Source organism: Cavia porcellus, unplaced genomic scaffold (genome assembly GCF_034190915.1).
Source record: "Cavia porcellus strain 051 isolate PalLab524CR breed Dunkin Hartley unplaced genomic scaffold, mCavPor4.1 scaffold_4, whole genome shotgun sequence".
Taxonomy (NCBI): domain Eukaryota; kingdom Metazoa; phylum Chordata; class Mammalia; order Rodentia; family Caviidae; genus Cavia; species Cavia porcellus.
The window spans coordinates 106,960,081-106,979,290 of NW_026947487.1; the positions used below are offsets into that span (position 1 = coordinate 106,960,081).

Genomic DNA, 19,210 nt, shown 5'->3' on the forward strand with positions numbered 1-19,210 from the left:
AGTGGCATAAGTGCCTGTCTGGCAAGTGCAAGGTCTTGAGTTTGATCCCCAGCACCAAAAAACAAAAACAAAAACAAAAACAAACAAACAAAAGAAGATATGGTCACAGCAATGTCCCCATTTCTCTGGTACCAATTCTGTTTTAGTTATTGTTCTTGTTGCTGAGACAAAATAGTCAACACCCAAAGTTAAAGAAGGAAACGTTTATTTGGCTCACAGTTTGTAAAGATTTCAGTCCATAATCAGCTGGCTTTAAGACAGGGTGGCATGGCAGACACGCATCACAGAGGAGAAAAAGTTCATGGTGAGCAGAAAGTAGCAAAGCAACAAGGGATGACCACAGCTCTTTCTATCCCTTAAACCTTATCCAGGCTATTTAGGGCAACTAGTTTTCACACACTTGATGCAACTGTCCTTGATCCTAGTAGTGCACTGTGAATTAATTCTGTGTCACACATTCTAGATTCAGCCACTTCTGAAAAAGCCCCATCTGTGACCACACAAAGCTTTGGGGGGACATCTAGACACAAAGCATAACATGTGGCCTCTCATATCCCATCTCTGTGTTTGTCAGGGCCATGACAGGAGTGTTTGTGATGGAGGCTGACTCTCAGGCTTCATGCCACTGGCTGGCAGGAATGGTCCTACCAGGCAGCTGAGCTAGGAGGGACCTCAAGGCCTGGCCCGGTCCCTTCAGCTCCCCCTGCCACTCAGAGCTGGCCTTTCAAGGGAAGTAGCGGGCACCTGTGTGAGTCACTCTGCTCCAGGACCCACTTGGGGGATCACCCTGGGATGTCTGCTATCCCAGAATGACACGCAGAGAAAGTTCCTGAAAGGCAGCAAATGCATCACCATGGCAACGCTTCCATCCTTGAACTGTCCTTCCCTTGGATTCTGGGAGGCTGAGATGAGATACTGAAACACGTCAGAAAAACAGGATGTGATGAATGTGCAAGAATTATCTATGTCACTCCCTGCTGAATTAAACCATGTGCTGCACCTGTAAATGCCCTTTTCAGCATCTTATCATAAGATCTTCCCTATTCCATTAAGTGGTGTCCACCAGCTGAGCCTGTTTATCACTGTATCAGTGCATTCTAAACCAATCAATACAGAGTACATTTTGTGTTTTTAATTCAAGTCACAGGATATAACACTAACCATTTTATTTTTTGTGGTGCTGGGGACTGAATGTAGGGCCACATAAATGCTAGGTAAGTACTCTACCCTTAGCAACATTCCCAGTCCTTTTAAACTTTTTCATTTTGAGACAAAATCTCACTAAATTGCCCAGGTTGGCCTGGAACTTGTTTTTTTTTTTTTTTTTTTTTTTGTCTTTTTCATTTTTATTGGTACCAGGGATTGAACTCACGACCGCCTGCTTGCAAGGCAGGTGCTTATGCCGCTGAGCTAAATCCCCAGCCCCTGGCCTGGAACTTGTGATTCTCCTGCCTCAGCCACCTGAGTAACTGAGATGATGGGTGTAGGCCATTGTGCCTGGCACTTGCTTTTGGCATCCATGCTGGCTACAAGGCTCTCACCTGCACCCGGCCCCAGCTCATTCTCTCCGCAGCCGAATCATGTGCTGGTGCATGTCTATTTTACAACAGACCCATTTTCCTGGGGGTCACTGGGTGGTGGTGTTCAGAATAGGCCATCACAAAATATGCTACTCTGCACTATTGACTCCCTGAAAGAGTAGATGCCAGAAGGATATTCTGACCATTCTTCTTCCTCTTAATAGCAGTAGGTAAAATACCCATGTGAAATGTGTCCTCCCTACTCCAGAAGGAAAGATGTTTTTGTCACCTAGGAAGGCAGAGAGAAATCTGCATATGCAAACTTAGACTAACTCACTCTTATTTTGTCACTTCCCCAGTCACTGACCTTAGCTCAGGACCCTTTGCTTTGTCACATTTTCCCAATCATTTTTTGCTCCTGTGTGTGATGATAAATGCTTGTAATCCCTATTCTCTGGGAAGCTAAGGCAGCTTTGAGCCTAGTTTGAGCCTAGCTGGACAACTTAGTATGACCGTCTCAAAATTAAAAAAAAAAAAAAAAAAAAGGGTGGGGACGCAGCTAAATTTGAAGGTCCTGGGAACTGCCCCCCCCCCCATATTTCAACAGTAATCCTTGACTCAATTCAGTTCATGTATGTGTGCACATAAACATTTACTATTGTGGTGCTAGGGATGGGACCCAGGGCCTCATGCATGTGAGGCAAGTGTACCAACCCTGAACCACTTCCCTGTCCTCCAGCTCAGCATATAAACATTCACCTCTGCTTCTTTGCATCTTCATATTTCTTAAAGACTTCTATGCAAGACTTAAAGACTTCTATGTAAGAAAAACAAAAAGCTAAAGTTTATATAGTTTATGTTTTTCTTCTGTTAATCTGTTAATATCCATTTAATCTGCAACCCTAAGGATACAGGAGAAATGTTTCCCCTACTACAGTGGTTTCCAGGGATTGATGACTGCCAATAACCCTGCCTCCTTTTGTACACACCAAGGCTTCTGGGATGTAAACCCAAAAAGTTGTGTTGTGGCCAGGTTCGGCTCCAGATTTGTGAGGCAACACCAAGTGTTCTTCAGAGTGGTACTAATTTTTACTCCGATAGCTCGGCTTTCTTGGGGGTGAGGAGGCACACAGCTGAATTACAGTATCTTAGCACCCGGAGAGTGGCTTCACTTTTTTTTTTTTTTTTTTTTAATCTTTTTCCTTTTTATCGGTACCGGGGATCGAACTCACGACTGCCTGCTTTCAAGGCAGGCGCTTATGCCGCTGAGCTAAATCCCCAGGAGAGTGGCTTCACTTAATACAATGTACCAAGGTTCTTAGCTGCATCTTGAAGTGAGGAATCTGAGACTCAGAGAGGCTGAGGGACTCAGCAGTATCAGAGCGAGGAAAGTTCGAGGCAGGGTGCCCCACTGTGCCTGAGCCTGAGGGTCACCCTCCTGATTTAGCCACCTTGTCCCTTAGGTATGCAGAGACTCTGGAAAGTCTGCCCATTTTGGGGTCTCAGACAAGGAGAGAGGTGCAAACCAAGGAGGGCTGTGTGGTCAGAGCCGCTGCAGGGCCAAGGGAGGACTCCATTCAACTTTCCCTTCCCAGTTCCTTGATGAGGTCAACTTGCCTGTGGAAAAAAACGGCATCTGGATTTTTGGATCCAAGTTTCCTTAGAACACATATACAAAGCAGCAGCATGCAAGGAATTTGTGGATAGGCCAGGCATGGTGGCGCATGCCAGTAATCTCTGGGCACAGTACTTAGGAAGCTAAGGCAGGAGGATTGCCTCAAGTTTGAGGCTAGCCTGAGCTACTGAGTTCAAAGCTGGCCTGAACTGCATAGTGAGACCCTGTCCCAAGAAGACACACACATGCACACACCCACAAAGAACTTTATAGAGGAGGCTGGGCCAGTGTCCGGGAGAGCTTCTCAGCAGTACACTTGCCCCTGCAGAGCCCTTATACTGGTCAGGACTCAGGTTGTGGCCGGTGCACCTCATCTTTGGGAGGTCAGCTGCCATTCCTTTCAGTCTGTCTCCACATCCGGAGTTTGTCCATCTCCTGGCACTCCAATCTTCCTTCCCAGGAGCCATTCAGCAGCAGAGGCGGCAGAAGGTAAGGAGAAGTTGTTCATCTTGCCGCTCCCCTTGGGGCCCTGCATTTGTGCCCTGCGCATGGGACCACTGGCTGGTGCCTGGGGAATCAGACAAGTCATCTCCTCTGGGAAATGGAGGGGTCCTAACAGACAGCTGAAAGAAGGCCCTGGCATGTGGGACCATGGATTCCTCATTGATACCAGGATGAGCTTCTTCTGCTCAAGAGCTCTTTGCCCAGGAGCCACCATGCTCATACCACTTCCTGATTGCTCAGTTCTGTGCCATGAGTGTTCCCAAAATGCCTGATTGCTTCTAGCTCTGGCAAGGGACTCACATCCAAAGGTAGCAGTCTGCTAAGTGCTTGCTGTAGGCCCCTTGCCCCAAGTCCCACCAGACTGCACCCACCAACCACATATGCCCTGCCATGCCACTTGGGGCCAGCTCAGCTTGGCAACCACCTGGGAAGCCCATCACCTTCCTGGGCACAGAGGCAGCATTGCCATGCTCCTCCCTAGTGTGCCCCATGTCCTTCTGCGGTGCCAGCTGCTCAGCTGACCTGCTGTGAGTACAGGCCCCAGGTGGACCATCCGCCAGGGCCCTCACCTAGTTCCTCCTGATTAGCTCTGACAGCACTGAGTGCACTTCAGGTTTAGTTCTCAGGCCCTCGAGAGGCCTCATGCTCAGTTCCTAATTAGAGCACTTTGGTCCTCAGGACTCGGGAGGGGAGCATGGGGAGAGGATGCTTCCTTCTTTGACCTTACACAGATTCAGGGCAGTTTTTTCAGTAAGGAGAAGGTAATAGGTGACCTGGAAATCTGACACTCAACTGGGACACGGAAAGAAGGAAAGAAACAGGACTGCCGGTCAGGGCAAGGCAGGAGGCTCAACTCCTGGGGAGTCCCTGGACTCTGCAGGATAGCTAAGAGGTGTCCTTGGACGGGTGCACCACTCACTCAGGCCACAGCGAGGGCCGGACACTGGAGCTGGCCCAAGGCTGCCGACCTGCCCGGGCACTGACTCATTCTTGCCACTTCCCACTTCCCGCAAACATTTCCCTGACAGTTCCCGACTCCTGGATAACGGGACATCTTTTCCTTTGGGAGTGAATTTCCACCAAATGTGAATTTGAAGAGGCAGATAAAGTATGATCCCCCTGTCCTCACAAACCATGGGCCAGACAGTCTGCCATGGTTTGTAGGACACTCTGATGAAATGGGCCTTTTTTTTTTGAAACAGCACTTGAAAACAAGGACTGTGAAGGTGCTAGGCACTCTCTACCACTGAATCACATGCCCAGCCCCCAAAGGTGATTCTTGACTGAATACAAATGTGCTTAATCAGCACCCCTGCCCTGGATGGCCCCACTGGGGAAGGCCAGGCATTTGAAAGTGACATAGGAAGAGAATGGAAAAGGGGGCAATGCAGCTGAGGCAGCAGCCCAGATAACCAGACAGAAGGCCCAACAGTGGCCTCTACATGTCTGAGGTACCCTCCATGGATGCCCATGTGCTCAGACCTCTGCCTGGGCCCCTGGCAGGTACCAGACCCTGCACGATGCAGCCCCAGTTCCTCAGCCCACTGCACATGGCTGTGCAAGGGCTGAGGAGGCTCCTGGCGCTGGTTCACACCTACAAGAAACAGCCTCTCACACAGAAAACAGTGGCTCGTGGCCAACACAGGGCCTGTCTCAGTTACCGATTCCTCTGTTCCTTGACCTTGACCCACCACAGTAAGCAATGGACAGAAGACAGCAGAGGAGGATGAGGTGGCAGAATATGCAAAGCTTGCTTTCTGAGGTGCTAAAACAGGCACAGGATCTTAGGAGACAGAGACCACATCCTACATTCCTACCACTTCTGTGCTTTCTTGGTCCAGCTCTGAGCACTTCAAAGTCCTTCCTTTTCTCCTCCTCCGCCTTCTCTCTCTCTCTCTCTGTCTCTCTCTCTTTCCCCCTTTTGACTTGAGACAGGGTTTCAGGCTGGCCTTAAACTCACTTTGTAGCCCAGGCTGGCCTCAAACTCTCAGCAATCCTCTGCCTCAGTCTCCAGGATGCTGAGATTACAGGTGTGCACCACCACATACAGCTTGAAAGTCGTTTCTTGCACAGAGCTCTGGGACTATTTAGAAAAAAATGTTTTGTTATGAAAATTAAAATCCTCATAAAAATAGAGAATAGCAAAATGGATCAAGTACACTTTTCTCCCAGTTTCAACAATTACGAACACATGGCCCATCTTGTTTCATCTTTAAATCTACCCCCTTTTCTGGGACAGTTTTTAAAATTAAAGGGAAAAAAGGCTGTTGGTTATGACAAAGACAAATGTGCCAGGTATACTGGCTGGCTGCTGGCCTATCACCTAAGCCTAAATTCTCTTCTCTCAATCTGACTTTCACAGTAAAGCCTGGAAATAGTAAGTACTTTTCCAGGTGGCCTACAGCTGTGACCAGTGAGACATTAATACCCTGCTGTAAGGGTACTAAGGCACCATATATGTGTGCACATAAGTTCCTGCACAGGTGTCAGCTGGGGCAAGTGCATTGTTAATCAGACAGAGTGTGGTCAGAATGGGAGGCTTTTAAAGATGAGGTTCCACCCATGGTGGCACACACCTGTAATCCTAGCACTTGGGAGGCTGAGGAAGGAGGACTGCTGCAAGTTTGAGGCCAGCCTGAGCTACATGATGATTTCAAGTTAACTTCAACTACACAGTGAGTCTCTCTCTCTCTGTGTCACACACACACACACACACACACACACACACACACACACACACACACGGTTGAGGCTCCATGTAGGTCAAGGAGAAGCTGAAGTCACAGCAAATCAGTTTAAGATATCAGAGTGGGACATTAGGATGAAGGGCCTCTTTCGCAGGAATGACGCATACAGTTATGCATCTCCTGATAACAGCCAGCTCCTTTCAAAGAGACTAAGACTGGAGAGGCTTTCCAAGATTCACAGGTAAAAAGTTCACTATGTGGAGTCAGGAGTGCACAGCACACCTGCGGAGAAAATGTGCACCTAATCAAAAGGGGCAGAAAGGAAGTGACCTTTCCACAGAGTGTGACCTTTACTGAATGCAGGGCACAGAAGGAGAAACCTCAGAGAGGACTGGATCTTTCAAGCAGGCAGGCGAGGCCAAGGCACAGCTGTGATTCCCCCTGACTACCATCCTTCACTTCCCATGTCCTGGAGCACAACCTGTCCTGCAGCTTCCCTTCTAGTCTCTTAGGCTTCAAAGGTGTAACTATTCATGAACAGAAGAACCCTGGTCCAGATCATTTTGAAACAGGGAGAAGAGCCAGCTCCTGTGTTGGTGGCACAGCAGCCACTGCGATGAAGCCTGTGAAATGGAGTGCAGAGTTCCAGAGCACTCGGGGAAGCTGCAGCCAATGTAGTGGGTGAGGGCCACGGGCCAGGCAGCAGCTCAGGCAGGGCCTTCGCCTTAAACCTCAGCTGGCCCCCACTGTGGGTCTGTGGGGCCTACCCTGATCAAAGCACTGGCTGGAATAACAGCACCTTCCTGTTATTCCTGGGTTCCAGTGCAGAAACAGCTGAGACTTCACAGGCCACCTGTTCTGATGCTGGTCTGAAACGATTTCTAGCCACTTTTAAGAGTCCTTTATCAGAGTGGATGTGACAGAGTGGGTTCACATGCAGCTTGTAAACTACCTTTATGGGAAGTAGTATTTCCAACACCCTCACCATCCAGCACAGGCCATCATGTTTTGGCTACCAAGAACACTGACTGCACAGGCCTGGATGGGCCCCATCAGGCTGTCAGCAGCTTGTTTAGTCCCTCAGGCTCAGAAAACTGACTGGTGGTCCAGGTCGCACAGCTGGTAGCTGTCTGGGCAGGAAAGAGATTCCACTCTGGAACCCCACCTCTACCCTCCCACTCCAGAGCAGGTTGTGCAATTTCACGTTTTACTAACATGAATGGTCTCTACTCTCACTTCCTTCTTCAACAAAAATTTGCTTCTTATTCTTTTTCTCCTCTCCCTAGCGAATATTTAATTCTAAGCAGGAAGTTTGGAATTTAAAGCTTTTTTTCTTTGCTATTACTAGGGACTAAACCCTGGGCCTTCACACTGAGCTATCTCCTCAGTGGTTCTTCTTAAAAAAAAAAAAAATCTTTGAGATAAGATCTTGCTACTTTGACCAGACTGGACTCAAACTTGTAATAGCCTCCTAAGGAGCCTTTTCTTACAGATTGTAATAAATAAAGGAGTCTTTTTTTTTTTTTTTTGGCCAGGGTTTCAAACTCAGTGATCCCCCTTCCTTAGCTTGCAGAGTGCTGGGACTGCAGGTGTGTGCAAAAGAAGTATTGTAGAATGTTCTTTGAGAAACCAAAATTAAAGAATTACTGAGATGACCTGATGTTGACTTTTCTTTGGAAACAAAAGAAAAAGACACAAATGGGAGAACCCTATGCAGCAACAGTAGATCCTAACTTTCAGACTTACATGGTATCAGTAAGAATCTCATTCAGGAGACAGCGATCAGCAGAGAAGCCTGAGCGGAATCGAGAACACCCAGGACTCGATGTCACTGCACCCCAGCAAGCTTCCTTCCCTGGGTCTTCAACACACAGCTGACTCTGGAGAGTGCTGAGGCCTCAAAGGCTCCATCCAATCCAGCCAGTCAGCTCTCTCCACCATAGCAGCCAGACCTCCGCCTTCCCAGCAGGCCTGGGATGTGCTGGAGGGCTCCTGCTGGACTGTGCAGCAGAGTAAAGGGAGGTGAGTGAGGTCTTTGTCTTCTCCACGTTTGCTGAGGACTGACTTTATTTACTTTTTTAAGGACAAACTTTTAAAAATAAAATGAGTGAAACCATGTGAGATCAAGATACACAAACAAAACCTCATATAGAAAAAAGACCTTGCTGGGTAATAGTAGAAGAGGACGCTGGAAGAGATTCACAGATGCATAGAAAGCTCACATTGTCAACAGGATTGAGCTGTTATGGATTCTCCACGTCAAGGCTTCATTTTGCTCAGCCTGAGATCTCGTTCAATTTCAAACTGCCTGTGGTCCACACGCTCTAGAAAAGCCTTCCGTTCAATGTACCTAGAAGATGGGAAAAAAAAAAAAGGCATTTGTCAGTAGAATCCCTAGGGCGAATGGTCTTCTTTGCCCAGTCCCAACCCCTGGAATAAAACTGGCCACAGCAAACACAAGCAGATGAACCCAGCTGGTAGCTAGAGTGACCAACCTGCTTGGTGTCACTGACAGCCAAACCACATCCATCTGGTCTGGAGAGTCCCAAGGGCCATCCTGGTTCAGATGTGAATGAAGTAAACGGAAAGGATATGGCAACAGCTCATCAAGGGAAAATACATTAGGATCTTGGTGGCAGGAAATAATGCAATTTAGTAATAAGACTTTAAAGGAAGAAGAAATGATACCAGCTTAAGAGTTTAACCCTAGCTCAGTTACACATCAGGTGGGCAATGCTGGGGAGAACTGAACCTCTCTGACCCAGTTAACACAACAAGGCTGTGCTTCCCATCCTTGGCCATTTGTTATGAAGGTGAGAGAAAGCTATGCATCCTGTGTACACTGCAAAATGCCAAAGGTTCACCTGAAAATGGAAGAAATAAGACAGAGAAACACCCTCAAGGGGTGCTGCGATGGTGAAGTGAGCTGTTTAGAAGTATGCCCTGGGAGGTTATTTACTTGCCCTTGGCTCCTCCCTCTTTGGTCTCTGGTGTACTCCACCCAGTAAGGGCAAGGCTGCTTCTGCTAGGATGACCAGAGAGGCGCCGCCCTAAACTCCTCTAAGGAGCAATATCCAGTGCCACACTCAGGGTCCCCTTAGAAGGTGCTGTTCTGCTCCTAAATTGGGGCCAGGGTCAGCAAATGAAGCTGCTTAATTATTTACTCGTTGCTGAGACAAAATAGCCAATGCCCAAACTTAAGGGAGAAAAGATTTATTTAGCTCAGAGTCTATAGCGGTTTCAATCCATAATCCACTGGCTCCAGGCAGAGTGGCACAGAGCAGAGGGCAACTGTTTATGGTGATGGAAGACAGCAAAAGCAACAAGGGAAGGAACCTTAAAAGCATCTTTCTGTCTCCTTTGTCTTATCCAAACTATGGGGATTAAAGTGGTGCTAAACCAATCAGTGGACTGATTTAGTAATCACATACCCTTAATCCCAGCATTGTATCATGACTCAATCACACACTTTAGATATAATCACCTCTGAAGGACCCCACCTCTGATAACCCGAGGTTTTTTTTATTTTTTCGTTTTTATCGGTACCAGGGATCAAACTCACGACTGCCTGCTTGCAAGGCAGGCGCTTATGCTACTGAGCTAAATCCCCAGCCCCCAACACGAGGTTTTGAGGGGACACCTAAATAAACCATAACATTCTGCCCCTGTCCCCTGCAAAGACTCATGTACAGTCCTTTACCCAAAAAGCATTTAGTTTATCTTCATGAGTTGCAACAGTCCTATCAGCAGTGTTAAAAAGTTTAAGTTCAAAAATCTTCTCTGACATTTAAACAAACTTTTTTATCTACAAACATCCGTACAAATGAAAAGTTAAACACTTCCAATATTCAATGACACAAGATAAACATTACCATACTTGTTACAAATTACCATTACCATTACCAAATCCCCATTCCCATTGGGGGATACAAAGAAATGGGACCGAAGCAAGTCCAAAATTCAGGACAACAAACATTAAGTCTCATAGCTCCACACAAAGCATCTGAAGCAATCAGTGCTAAGATGTGAATTCCAAAGGCCCAGGTGGCTCTGCCCTTACAGCACTTCCAGTGGTTGTGGCACCCATGGCTTCTCTTTCAGGCCAGCTCTGCTCCCTCCTTGCATTATTTCTCATGTTCCTGGCTTTGCCACTGCACTTTTAGCCTCACCTGCACAGCTTCATGCACTGGCCTCTCAGCGGCATATTGCTTGGCCTCCTAGGCCTTCTGAAATCCAGGTGGAAGCTTTTCTGACCTCACAACTCTTCCATTCTGCATGAGGCTAAAAACTACCACCATATGGATGTTGTCAGCTGGAGCAGTAGCTAGGCATCTCTCTCTCATGGCTGTAGGGGTTGAGTGCCTAGATTGTTCAGTACTCTGAATCCAATTTCAAGGAACAAATTCTCTAGGCTGCCACCATTCTGATGGTGCTCTAGGACTCTTTACTCAAAGCAAAGTCTTATGCAATTTTGAGGCTGGTAAGGGTAGACCCCTGGTGCTTCCTGTGATGTTCTCAGGCCATCTCTTCTATTCTTCTGTTATTCCTCAGCAATCAAGATCTCTGCTCTATCTTTGCAGTCCACAGCTCTACTGAAGCTTCCTTCTTGGTCAGATTCAAAACATTTAAAATCATTCTGCTTGACTCTTTGCTCTTGGTTCTCCACATAGATATGGCCAAATAAAAGTCCCTACCAGCAGTCATGCAACTGCCTCAACATTGGACTGCCTTTAAATTTCTTTGATGGCAGTCTATAAGACTAATTAGTCTGCTGCCTTTAATCTCAGTCTCGGGCAAAATCTCTGAACATAAGCAAAATGCAAACTTTCTCCCAAGATAGTATAACACACATCATGTGGAGTCCAACAGCCAATGCAGTCCTTTGTCCCAGCAGCAGCCTCCTGAGCCTGATCTTTACCTGCAGGATTTCTATCTGACTTCTGGTTTTCTGAGTTCTCATCAGAATCTCTCATCAAGTAGAGCCTAAGGTATACCAGCTTCACTTTTTAGGGGGCATCTCTGAATCTTTCAAACTCTTCCCATAAGCTGTTCTGAAAGACTCCTGAACCACATGGTCAGGTACAGTCACAGTAACAGCCTCAGTTTTCTGGTACCAAATTTTGTCTTAGTTACTTGTCTTGTTGCTAAGACAAAGTAACTGATGCCCAAGGAGGGAAAGTTTATTTAGCGCACCATTTGTAGAGGCTCCATTTCACAATTGGCTGGCTCTAAGGCAGGGTGGCACATAGCAGAGGGGCCAAAATGGCTGTGGCAGACAGCAAAAGCAAGGGGCCTTAACAGCATCTTCCTGCCCCTTTTATCTTATCCAGACTACCGGGAATAGGGTGGTGCTAAACCAATCAGTGGACAATTTACTAATCACACACCTTAATCCCAGTATGGCACCATGAATCAATCACATACTTCAGATCCAGCTGCCTTGGAAAAAATCCCATCTATGACTACATGAGGCTTTGGGGGACAGCTAAACACAAGCCACATCAGAGGCCTCCCTAGTCCTCTATGGCAGGGGTCAAGAAGACCAGGCCAAAGCACGCAGGCCCCCTGGCATGGAGTTAGGCCAGCTGCTTAATAATGAGACACAGCTGCATTTTGATGCACCTTCTTGCTGTAAAGTGTGCCATGATTTGCCTGGGGGGAGATCTCTGCTGCTAATTTACCTTTCAAGAGAGAGCAAAATTGCCATTGAAAATGGGAGGCATAATTGAATCTCTGTACTAATTTTTCTTTTGTTGCATGGTGGAAAATGCGCATCTGTCACTTTAAGGTTATTACATTTATAGTGAGAATGTTACCAGGTTCAGGAAACTGAGTTTGTCTGCTGTATTCCCACCTCTATTTCCCTTTGAATAGCACTGTGAGTCACAGACCAGCCTGCGTACTTGCTGCACAACCCTGAAGCTGTTAACCCTATGCCTACTACCAAGGGCTGGCCAGGAACTAAGGCTGGGGGTGCTCAGTAAGAATCCTGTCACTGGTTGGCTATGTGACTCTGGGCAACACATATAAACTTAGCATTTCTTAGTTTCCTGGACTGGAAAGGAAAGAAAGAAAATGTTCTCTATCCTTAAAGGTTGCTGTGAGGATTAAATGAAATTATATACACACAATGCTTGCAACAAAGAGAGCGCTCAATTAAATGGTAGCTAACGTGTATTATCAGCAACTGGTCACCACCACCTTTTCTGTAGCAGGAGCTAAACTGTCAAAACTGTCAATGAGACAAGAATGGCTGGGAACACAGGGGTGCTCTCTGGTTGATACAAGCATTCAGAGTCAGTTTCAGGTTTAGCAAGTAAATATAATCTTTTCCAACCTCCTCAGAAGGATATGGCAGACATTGATGATCTTTTTTGATAAAGAAAGAAAATGCAGAGCTTGGGACAAGGAAGTGTGGACATACAACAGACTGAGATTCTCAAGCTGGGGCTGCTAACAAAAATCAAACAAGGGCTTTATCCCATTTCAAACACACTTCTACCTTGGCTCCCTGGGCCTTGGGGCAGCTTGAGACGTGAAAATCAGGGTCGTGAAGAGCAGGATGATCCAACTTTCGGAGAGCCCAGCGGAAAAAGGCGCGAACCTTGGTAACAGATGGTACTATGCTGTCACCCTGTGTGGGTGTAAGGGGATGGGACATGCTTCAAGAGAGAGCTCTCAGTGCTCGCCAGGGGAAGGAAGGATGAGGCTTTGAGCACTGTGGTCTTTTTTGCTGACTTTCTTTTAAAGAAGAAATGATGCTTAAATTAGGATGCTTGCTGAGCATGAATAAAGGCTTTTTAACTTCCAGGAAGCTGTGCTGGGTCTTGACTCTGAGACCCTCAAGAGCAAAGAGCAGGATGGACACTAAGTAGGCAGGTGCAGGCAGGGTTGAGGCTCAGGGAAGGCCTGAGGGGCACATGCGCAGGATGCAACTGAATTCTCAAGGGCAACCCAGACAAAAGCCATCAAAGCAGGGCTGGTGACTTTATTCACTCATTCCCAGCCATGAGCAGCTGCTAACAGGAGCCTTGTGACAGCCTTGGCTTACTGCCAAGAGCTGGCAGTAAACAAACTTTCTCCTGAACATGGACTCCCCATGCCAAGAGACAGCAAAAGTACTGGGGATGAGAGTGGTCCCGGCCCTCCTTATTTGTGCCTTTGGGAAAGACACTTGCTTTTCTGTGCCTAATTTTTCCCCCTGTAAAACAGTAACACAAATTGCAATAACCCTCTGTAAATACAATGAAACTCTGTGACACATGCTTTGTAAACAATAAAATAAAAAGGCAGCCATGTGACATGCTAGCAGGTGGTGTTTGTGCTTCCCATTTCTGATTTGACTGCGTCTTTTGGGGGGCCTCAGGGCCCTGAGCAGCTGGTGACACCAAGACAGCAAATACTGAGGAAGAGGAAGGGCTCACTGGGAAGGCTGCCTTCAAGGCCAAAGCACTGCTGCCTAACTCAACTGATTTTAAGCAGGCCTCAGGAATGATCAGGAACTTCAGGTGGGTCACAGTTCCTGGACACACCTGCCGGCTGACAAGTGCCATGGGAATCATGGCTCTTGCTTGTTTTCTGCCTTGGTGTTTTTCCTGGCTTGTACCCAACCCTCCTGGGGACTTGGCCTCATTGAGCCAGTCTATAGGGAAGTCTTGGATGGGGGACATTTCATCCTTACCGCTTACTGTTACCTTTTACGGCCTATTTAAGAACTAGTATCTAGATTTTTATTAGCAAAATATGCTAATAGAATCAATTTTCTCATTTTTCCCTTTCAGAACCAGGTTACACATAAGAGGTAATGACATCTTTTAGATCTTTCAATCCAAATTAGTTTTCACAAAGGGAGGGCAGGAGACACATTGGGGCACTGACCTCCAAAATTGCCATTATGTGTCCATCCTGTGGCTGAACACCCTTGAGATTTCTCCACCTAGCGAGGTCAAAGTGAGCTCAGAGAGGTGCAGGCCAAGGCACACACAGGACACTGAGAAGGCGCTAGGGCTGGGTTCCTTTCAGACTGCTCCAAGCGGAGCCAGCACCCGGATCCCCAAATGAACACTGAGGGTAGAATAAAGCTTGGGGATGGATGGAATGAGACAAGGAATTCTCTGCCTAGAGAAACAACAGACAGAAACAAACTACAAAGGAATGCCCACCCCCCATGCCCCAGGATCTAACTTGCAAATATTGCCAGGGCCATGCTGAAAGGGTGCTGATTTTAATTCAGTTTCTCTTCCACTGCTTTCTTGTCACATTGCCCTCTAAATCACAAAAGCACTCGACTTCCACCCATCTACGACCTTCAATTGAGAGCAGCCACAAAGATCAAGCCTGTCCTTTTCCATGTATCAGTCTCTTCCCCAGGCCTGCAGACTTCTGACCCAGCATTGCTAGGTGACTGCTTTGTGACATGGAGGAACTCCACCATGAAACCCCCTGAGATCTGTAACAGGGCTAGAAGAGCCTTGTTCAATGCCCAGGTGCAGGCTGCTGGCACTGATCCTGAAATGCTGCATGGCCCAACAGGCTGGGACTCAGAGCAAAAGCAGCAATGCCTTGCTGTTTCTGGAACAGGCACTTTGTGTGTGTGTGGGGGGGGGGGGGGATTGAGCCCAGGGCCTTGTGCATGCCAGGTAAGTGCTCTACCGGGACAAGCATTGTGACTAACTTTGCTGATGCCTGGGTGGTAGGCTGATGCATCATGCTCATTTTTCCTGGGTGGTTCTAATCCTTGTAGGCAGCTAAACAAAGACATGGCTGTCTGCTAGCTAGCAGGATGGGTTTCCAGACACTACAATGGGACAGCGCTTGTTTTGGGCTATGGGCTGTTTCAGGTGCCGGTGACAGTTGGGAACAAGGTTCTGCCGCAATGGGAGGCTTGCTGCAGATGAACAAAGCACAACATGCATCAGGCAGATGCATGATAGAATATCCATCAATAGGGAAAATCAAACAGGCCATGAGATGGAAGAGGGGCTACTGTAGAAAGCAGCATCTAAATTGAGCCCTGGCTGACAAACCAGAGCCTTCAGGGAGAGGAGGGCACAGAAGGGCAGTGAGGCTGAGCTCAGTGAGCAGGAGAAGGTTTGAGGAGAGCCTGGCTTGCCAGGGTAAGGAGTTTAAAATGAACTGGATGTGCTACTGGAGGGCTTTCAGCAGAGATGGAAAAATAATCTGTACTTTGAAACAATCATTTCAGCAGCTGGGTGGAAGATGGATGAAAAGGCACAGAAGCTGCATGTAGTGGCACATGCCTGTAATCCTGGCTACCCGAGGCTGAAGCAGGACTATCACAGGTTTGAGGTCAACTTGGTAAGATTTTAATTTGAAAAGTAAAAAAGGCTAGAGATTAGCTTAGTGGTAGGGTGCTTGCTTACCACAAGGCATTGGGCTCAATCCAGCACTGCATGAAAAAAAAAGAGGGTACAGAGATGAAATGAGGAACAGAGTAGATACCTTTACCTTGTACTGGGGGTAGTGGCAGAACTGACTAAATGGACTAAAAATATTTTGTGACAGAAGCAACAATTGGAGTTGCAGGATATGTGTGGAAAGTCCAGAAATTAAGGTGATGCCTAGGTTTTCCTTTCTTCTGACAGTGGAAGAACAGCAATACTGCCAAGAAGTCAGAGAGATTCCGTTTATGAAGGGGAGCTAGTATTTGGTTCTGGACATTAAGTCGATATGTGTCCTAAACATATAAATGGAGACATCAAACAACCAGCGGAAACCTAAGTCTGGGACGATCTTCTTCCATGGGCCAGCAGAAGATGGTAGCTAAGTCTTAGAACGAACTAGTGAGCATTTCTGGAGAAGAGACAGTTGCCCAGGGTCCAGGTTCCCAAGGCGAAAATCCCAGTGAAGAAATAAAAACCATCTAGGAAGACTAGAAGGAGATTAGCGTGGAAAATATTCCTGAAGAGCTGGCAGGGAACTGAAGAGGTAAAGCATTTAGCTTTCCAGTAAGGCCTGAGCCTTGGTGTGGTCAGCAAGAGCAGGTGGGAAAAAGAAATTTGAGCAGAGAATTGGGGGTGGGGGGAGGGGTGTTGCCATTTATAAACATGCCGAGCATTCCCCCCTACTTATTTAATTCACACAACTCGGAGAGGAATATTACAGAGTTTTCACTTTACAAATAAAGAAACTGGGGCTAGTTGGCATGGTGAGTTGGCAGTAGGGCCAAGATTTGAATTTTACTGTAAAATACAACACATGAATAAAATGGGGCAAAGCAAATGAAACATTGAAAAGCAAGTGATCACGTGGTCATTACTAGGTCAAGAAATAGATGCCTTCCAGCCTTGAGGCAGCCCTAAATAACTTGTGGCCCAATACCTGCAGCCCATTGCACCAGGACTTGAGTCTTCATATCCTCTTTTCCTTTCATGCTTTTGTTTCTTCAACATTAAAGTTTAGTTGCATTTATTTTTTAATTTGATGTAAATACAATTAGATAGTGTGCACTGTTTTATGTCTTGCTTCTTTCATAAATTGATCTACTGGACACATAGGCTTTGCCTTTTTTTGATATACAAAGGCTTTGATATACAAAGGCTTTGCCTTTGTATAAATGGAATCACACAACATCTCCTTTGTGTTTTTATATTATTGTACATTATTCATGTTCATTACCATTGCTGAATAGAATATCATTCTGTGAATGGATCACTCATTATTTAACTATTATACCATTGGTGGATCTTTGAGCTGTTTTTCAAAAATGTATACTATTATGTGTGTCTCTTGGAGATACATAACTAAATTTCTATTGGGGATTCAGTTAGGACTGGAACTGCTGAACTACAGGGAGCAGCTCCATAGACTGTCAGTAGATAATGCCAAGTGATGTTTTCCAATTTAAATAGTTGTCATCACCCACATAAACTGGATGTATTTATCTTTTTTTTTTTTTTTTTTTTTGGTCTTTTTCCTTTTTATCGGTACCGAGGATTGAACTCACGACTGCCAGCTTGCAAGGCAGGTGCTTATGCCGCTGAGCTAAATCCCCAGCCCCTGGATGTATTTATCTTAAGAGACCTGGTAATGTTTTAGCCTGAAAGTCTGTTTTGCCTAATATTAATATGGCTATATCACCTTTCTTTTGGTTAGTATTTGCATTATTTATCTTTTCTCCTATCTTTTTTGTTTTCTACATCTCTGCATCACATATTATAAATAAATCTCTAATAAAAATAGCAAATAGTTTTTGAGTTTCTAAATGCAATCTGGCAACTTGTTTTTTTTTTTAACTGCAGCACTTAGTTTACTTACATTATATGAAAAAACTTATAAATTTGGACTCAAATCTACCATCTTATTGTGTGCTCCCTCTTTGTCTTGCTATTATCAGTAGCTAAGTTAGAAAGGAATGCACAGCTAGAGATGGACTGGGCCCTCAAGGAAGTCACCAGAAAGAATGAAGACTGTGGCTGGAGGTTCAGCTGAAGAAGCCAGGTCTCCAGATAAACACAGCCAATCCTACATGCCGCCCTAAGCGACAGTAACTTGAAAGTATAAAAGGTATCACCTGGTGCAGTAAAGTCAGCTAGGTAACAGTCACCAGGTGGGTGATCAGAGCATCCAGAACCATCTCCTCCCAAAAATGCCTTTGCTGTTTCCATGTGCACTTGCTATATGACCCATGTGCACTTGCTAAATTCTAGCTACCCTTAGAATCCTATAGGTTGGGCTGAGGATACAGCTCAGTGCAACTGTCTGCAAGTGCAAAAGTGCGAGATCATGAGTTCGATTACTGGTACAAAAAAAAATCCTACAGGTTGATTGTAGTTTGACTCATGTCACGCCTTGCTGTATAAATGACCCTCACCCTCAGTGGCACCCACTTCTGGGTCCCCTCGTAGATCTCAGGAGCTATTCCTATTCCCCAATAAAACCTTTCCTACTCATCATGTCCTTTGTCCTTTATTCTTCAATCTCAAGGGACATAAAAACATATTTGGCATCTTTGTTCTGTTTCTTTAACTTTCCTATTATGTTTTCTTTTAGTTAGTTAAAAAAAATCCATTTTTTTCCTCCTCTACTTTGGAAATTTACGGTTAATCAACGCCTCTATCTTCTTTCCAACACTCACGCAGGCGTGTAACTTACCACCACTTACTCTGAGGATGGCCTCCTAGTTGTGCGTGCTAGGAAGGCTTATCCTGCAACTGACTGCCTATCATTACTGCCCGGTTTATTCTGATTCTATGATCTAGTGATTTTTGACTCTTGCTGTGCATCACAATCATCTCAGGAGCGACTGAAGGACATGGTGCCCGACCTATTCCAGACTCTTGATTCAGGAGCCTGCATAGCACTGGCCTTGTTACCTGAACTTTGGGACATGCTCTCAGAGGTTTCACATGCCTGGCACGGCGAGACCAGAGCTGCAGTCCCTTCTCTGGAGCAGGGCTTGGGCTCTTTTAATCTGACTGGAGGAGCTGAGAAAGAGCAGTGGGTAGAGGTATGTACTGAGAAAGGTAGGTGAGAAAAGCCGAGGCAGAGCACAGCAATCACCAGATCTGTCCTGCAAAAATGCGATTAGATCTGCAGAATCAGGAGGGCATGGGGAAAGTCTCAGGCATTGGAGGGAAGAGCACAGCGTAACAATGGCATGATATTAGTTGTTTCCTAATCCAGCTATTCGGTTTTCCATTGCCTGAAAAGTTCTCACTGGGCAGATGTCCTCTTTAATCTTGCTTTCTCCTGTAGCCTACAGTTTATCAGCTCTCCCTTATCTTCAGTAGCACCACTCCTTACTTTTGTAAGAGTTCTATTAACTCCAGCAGAGTGAACAATTTCCAACTTACAGAATCAATATTCAGAGAAGCAGTAAGCATAGCACACTCTGGCAGTTCTTCTGCAGCTTTACATCCCTG

General features: G+C 46.2%; 1 protein-coding gene across 4 annotated transcripts in view; it reads right to left on the reverse strand.

Annotated features, from left to right (window-relative positions):
• Nucleotides 1-188: 188 nt before the first annotated feature.
• Cfdp1 (craniofacial development protein 1) overlaps nucleotides 189-19,210 on the reverse strand; it is a 138,602-nt gene continuing 119,580 nt past the window's right edge. For 2 of the 4 annotated variants that reach the window (XM_063247687.1, XM_003472030.5), the window contains one exon: nucleotides 189-8,676. In XM_063247687.1, coding sequence (XP_063103757.1) covers nucleotides 8,586-8,676 — 91 coding nt within the window. In that variant the 3' untranslated portion in view covers nucleotides 189-8,585. The remainder of the gene's footprint in view (nucleotides 8,677-19,210) is intronic. The other 2 variants (XR_010047040.1, XR_010047038.1) reach the window with 2 other exon arrangements.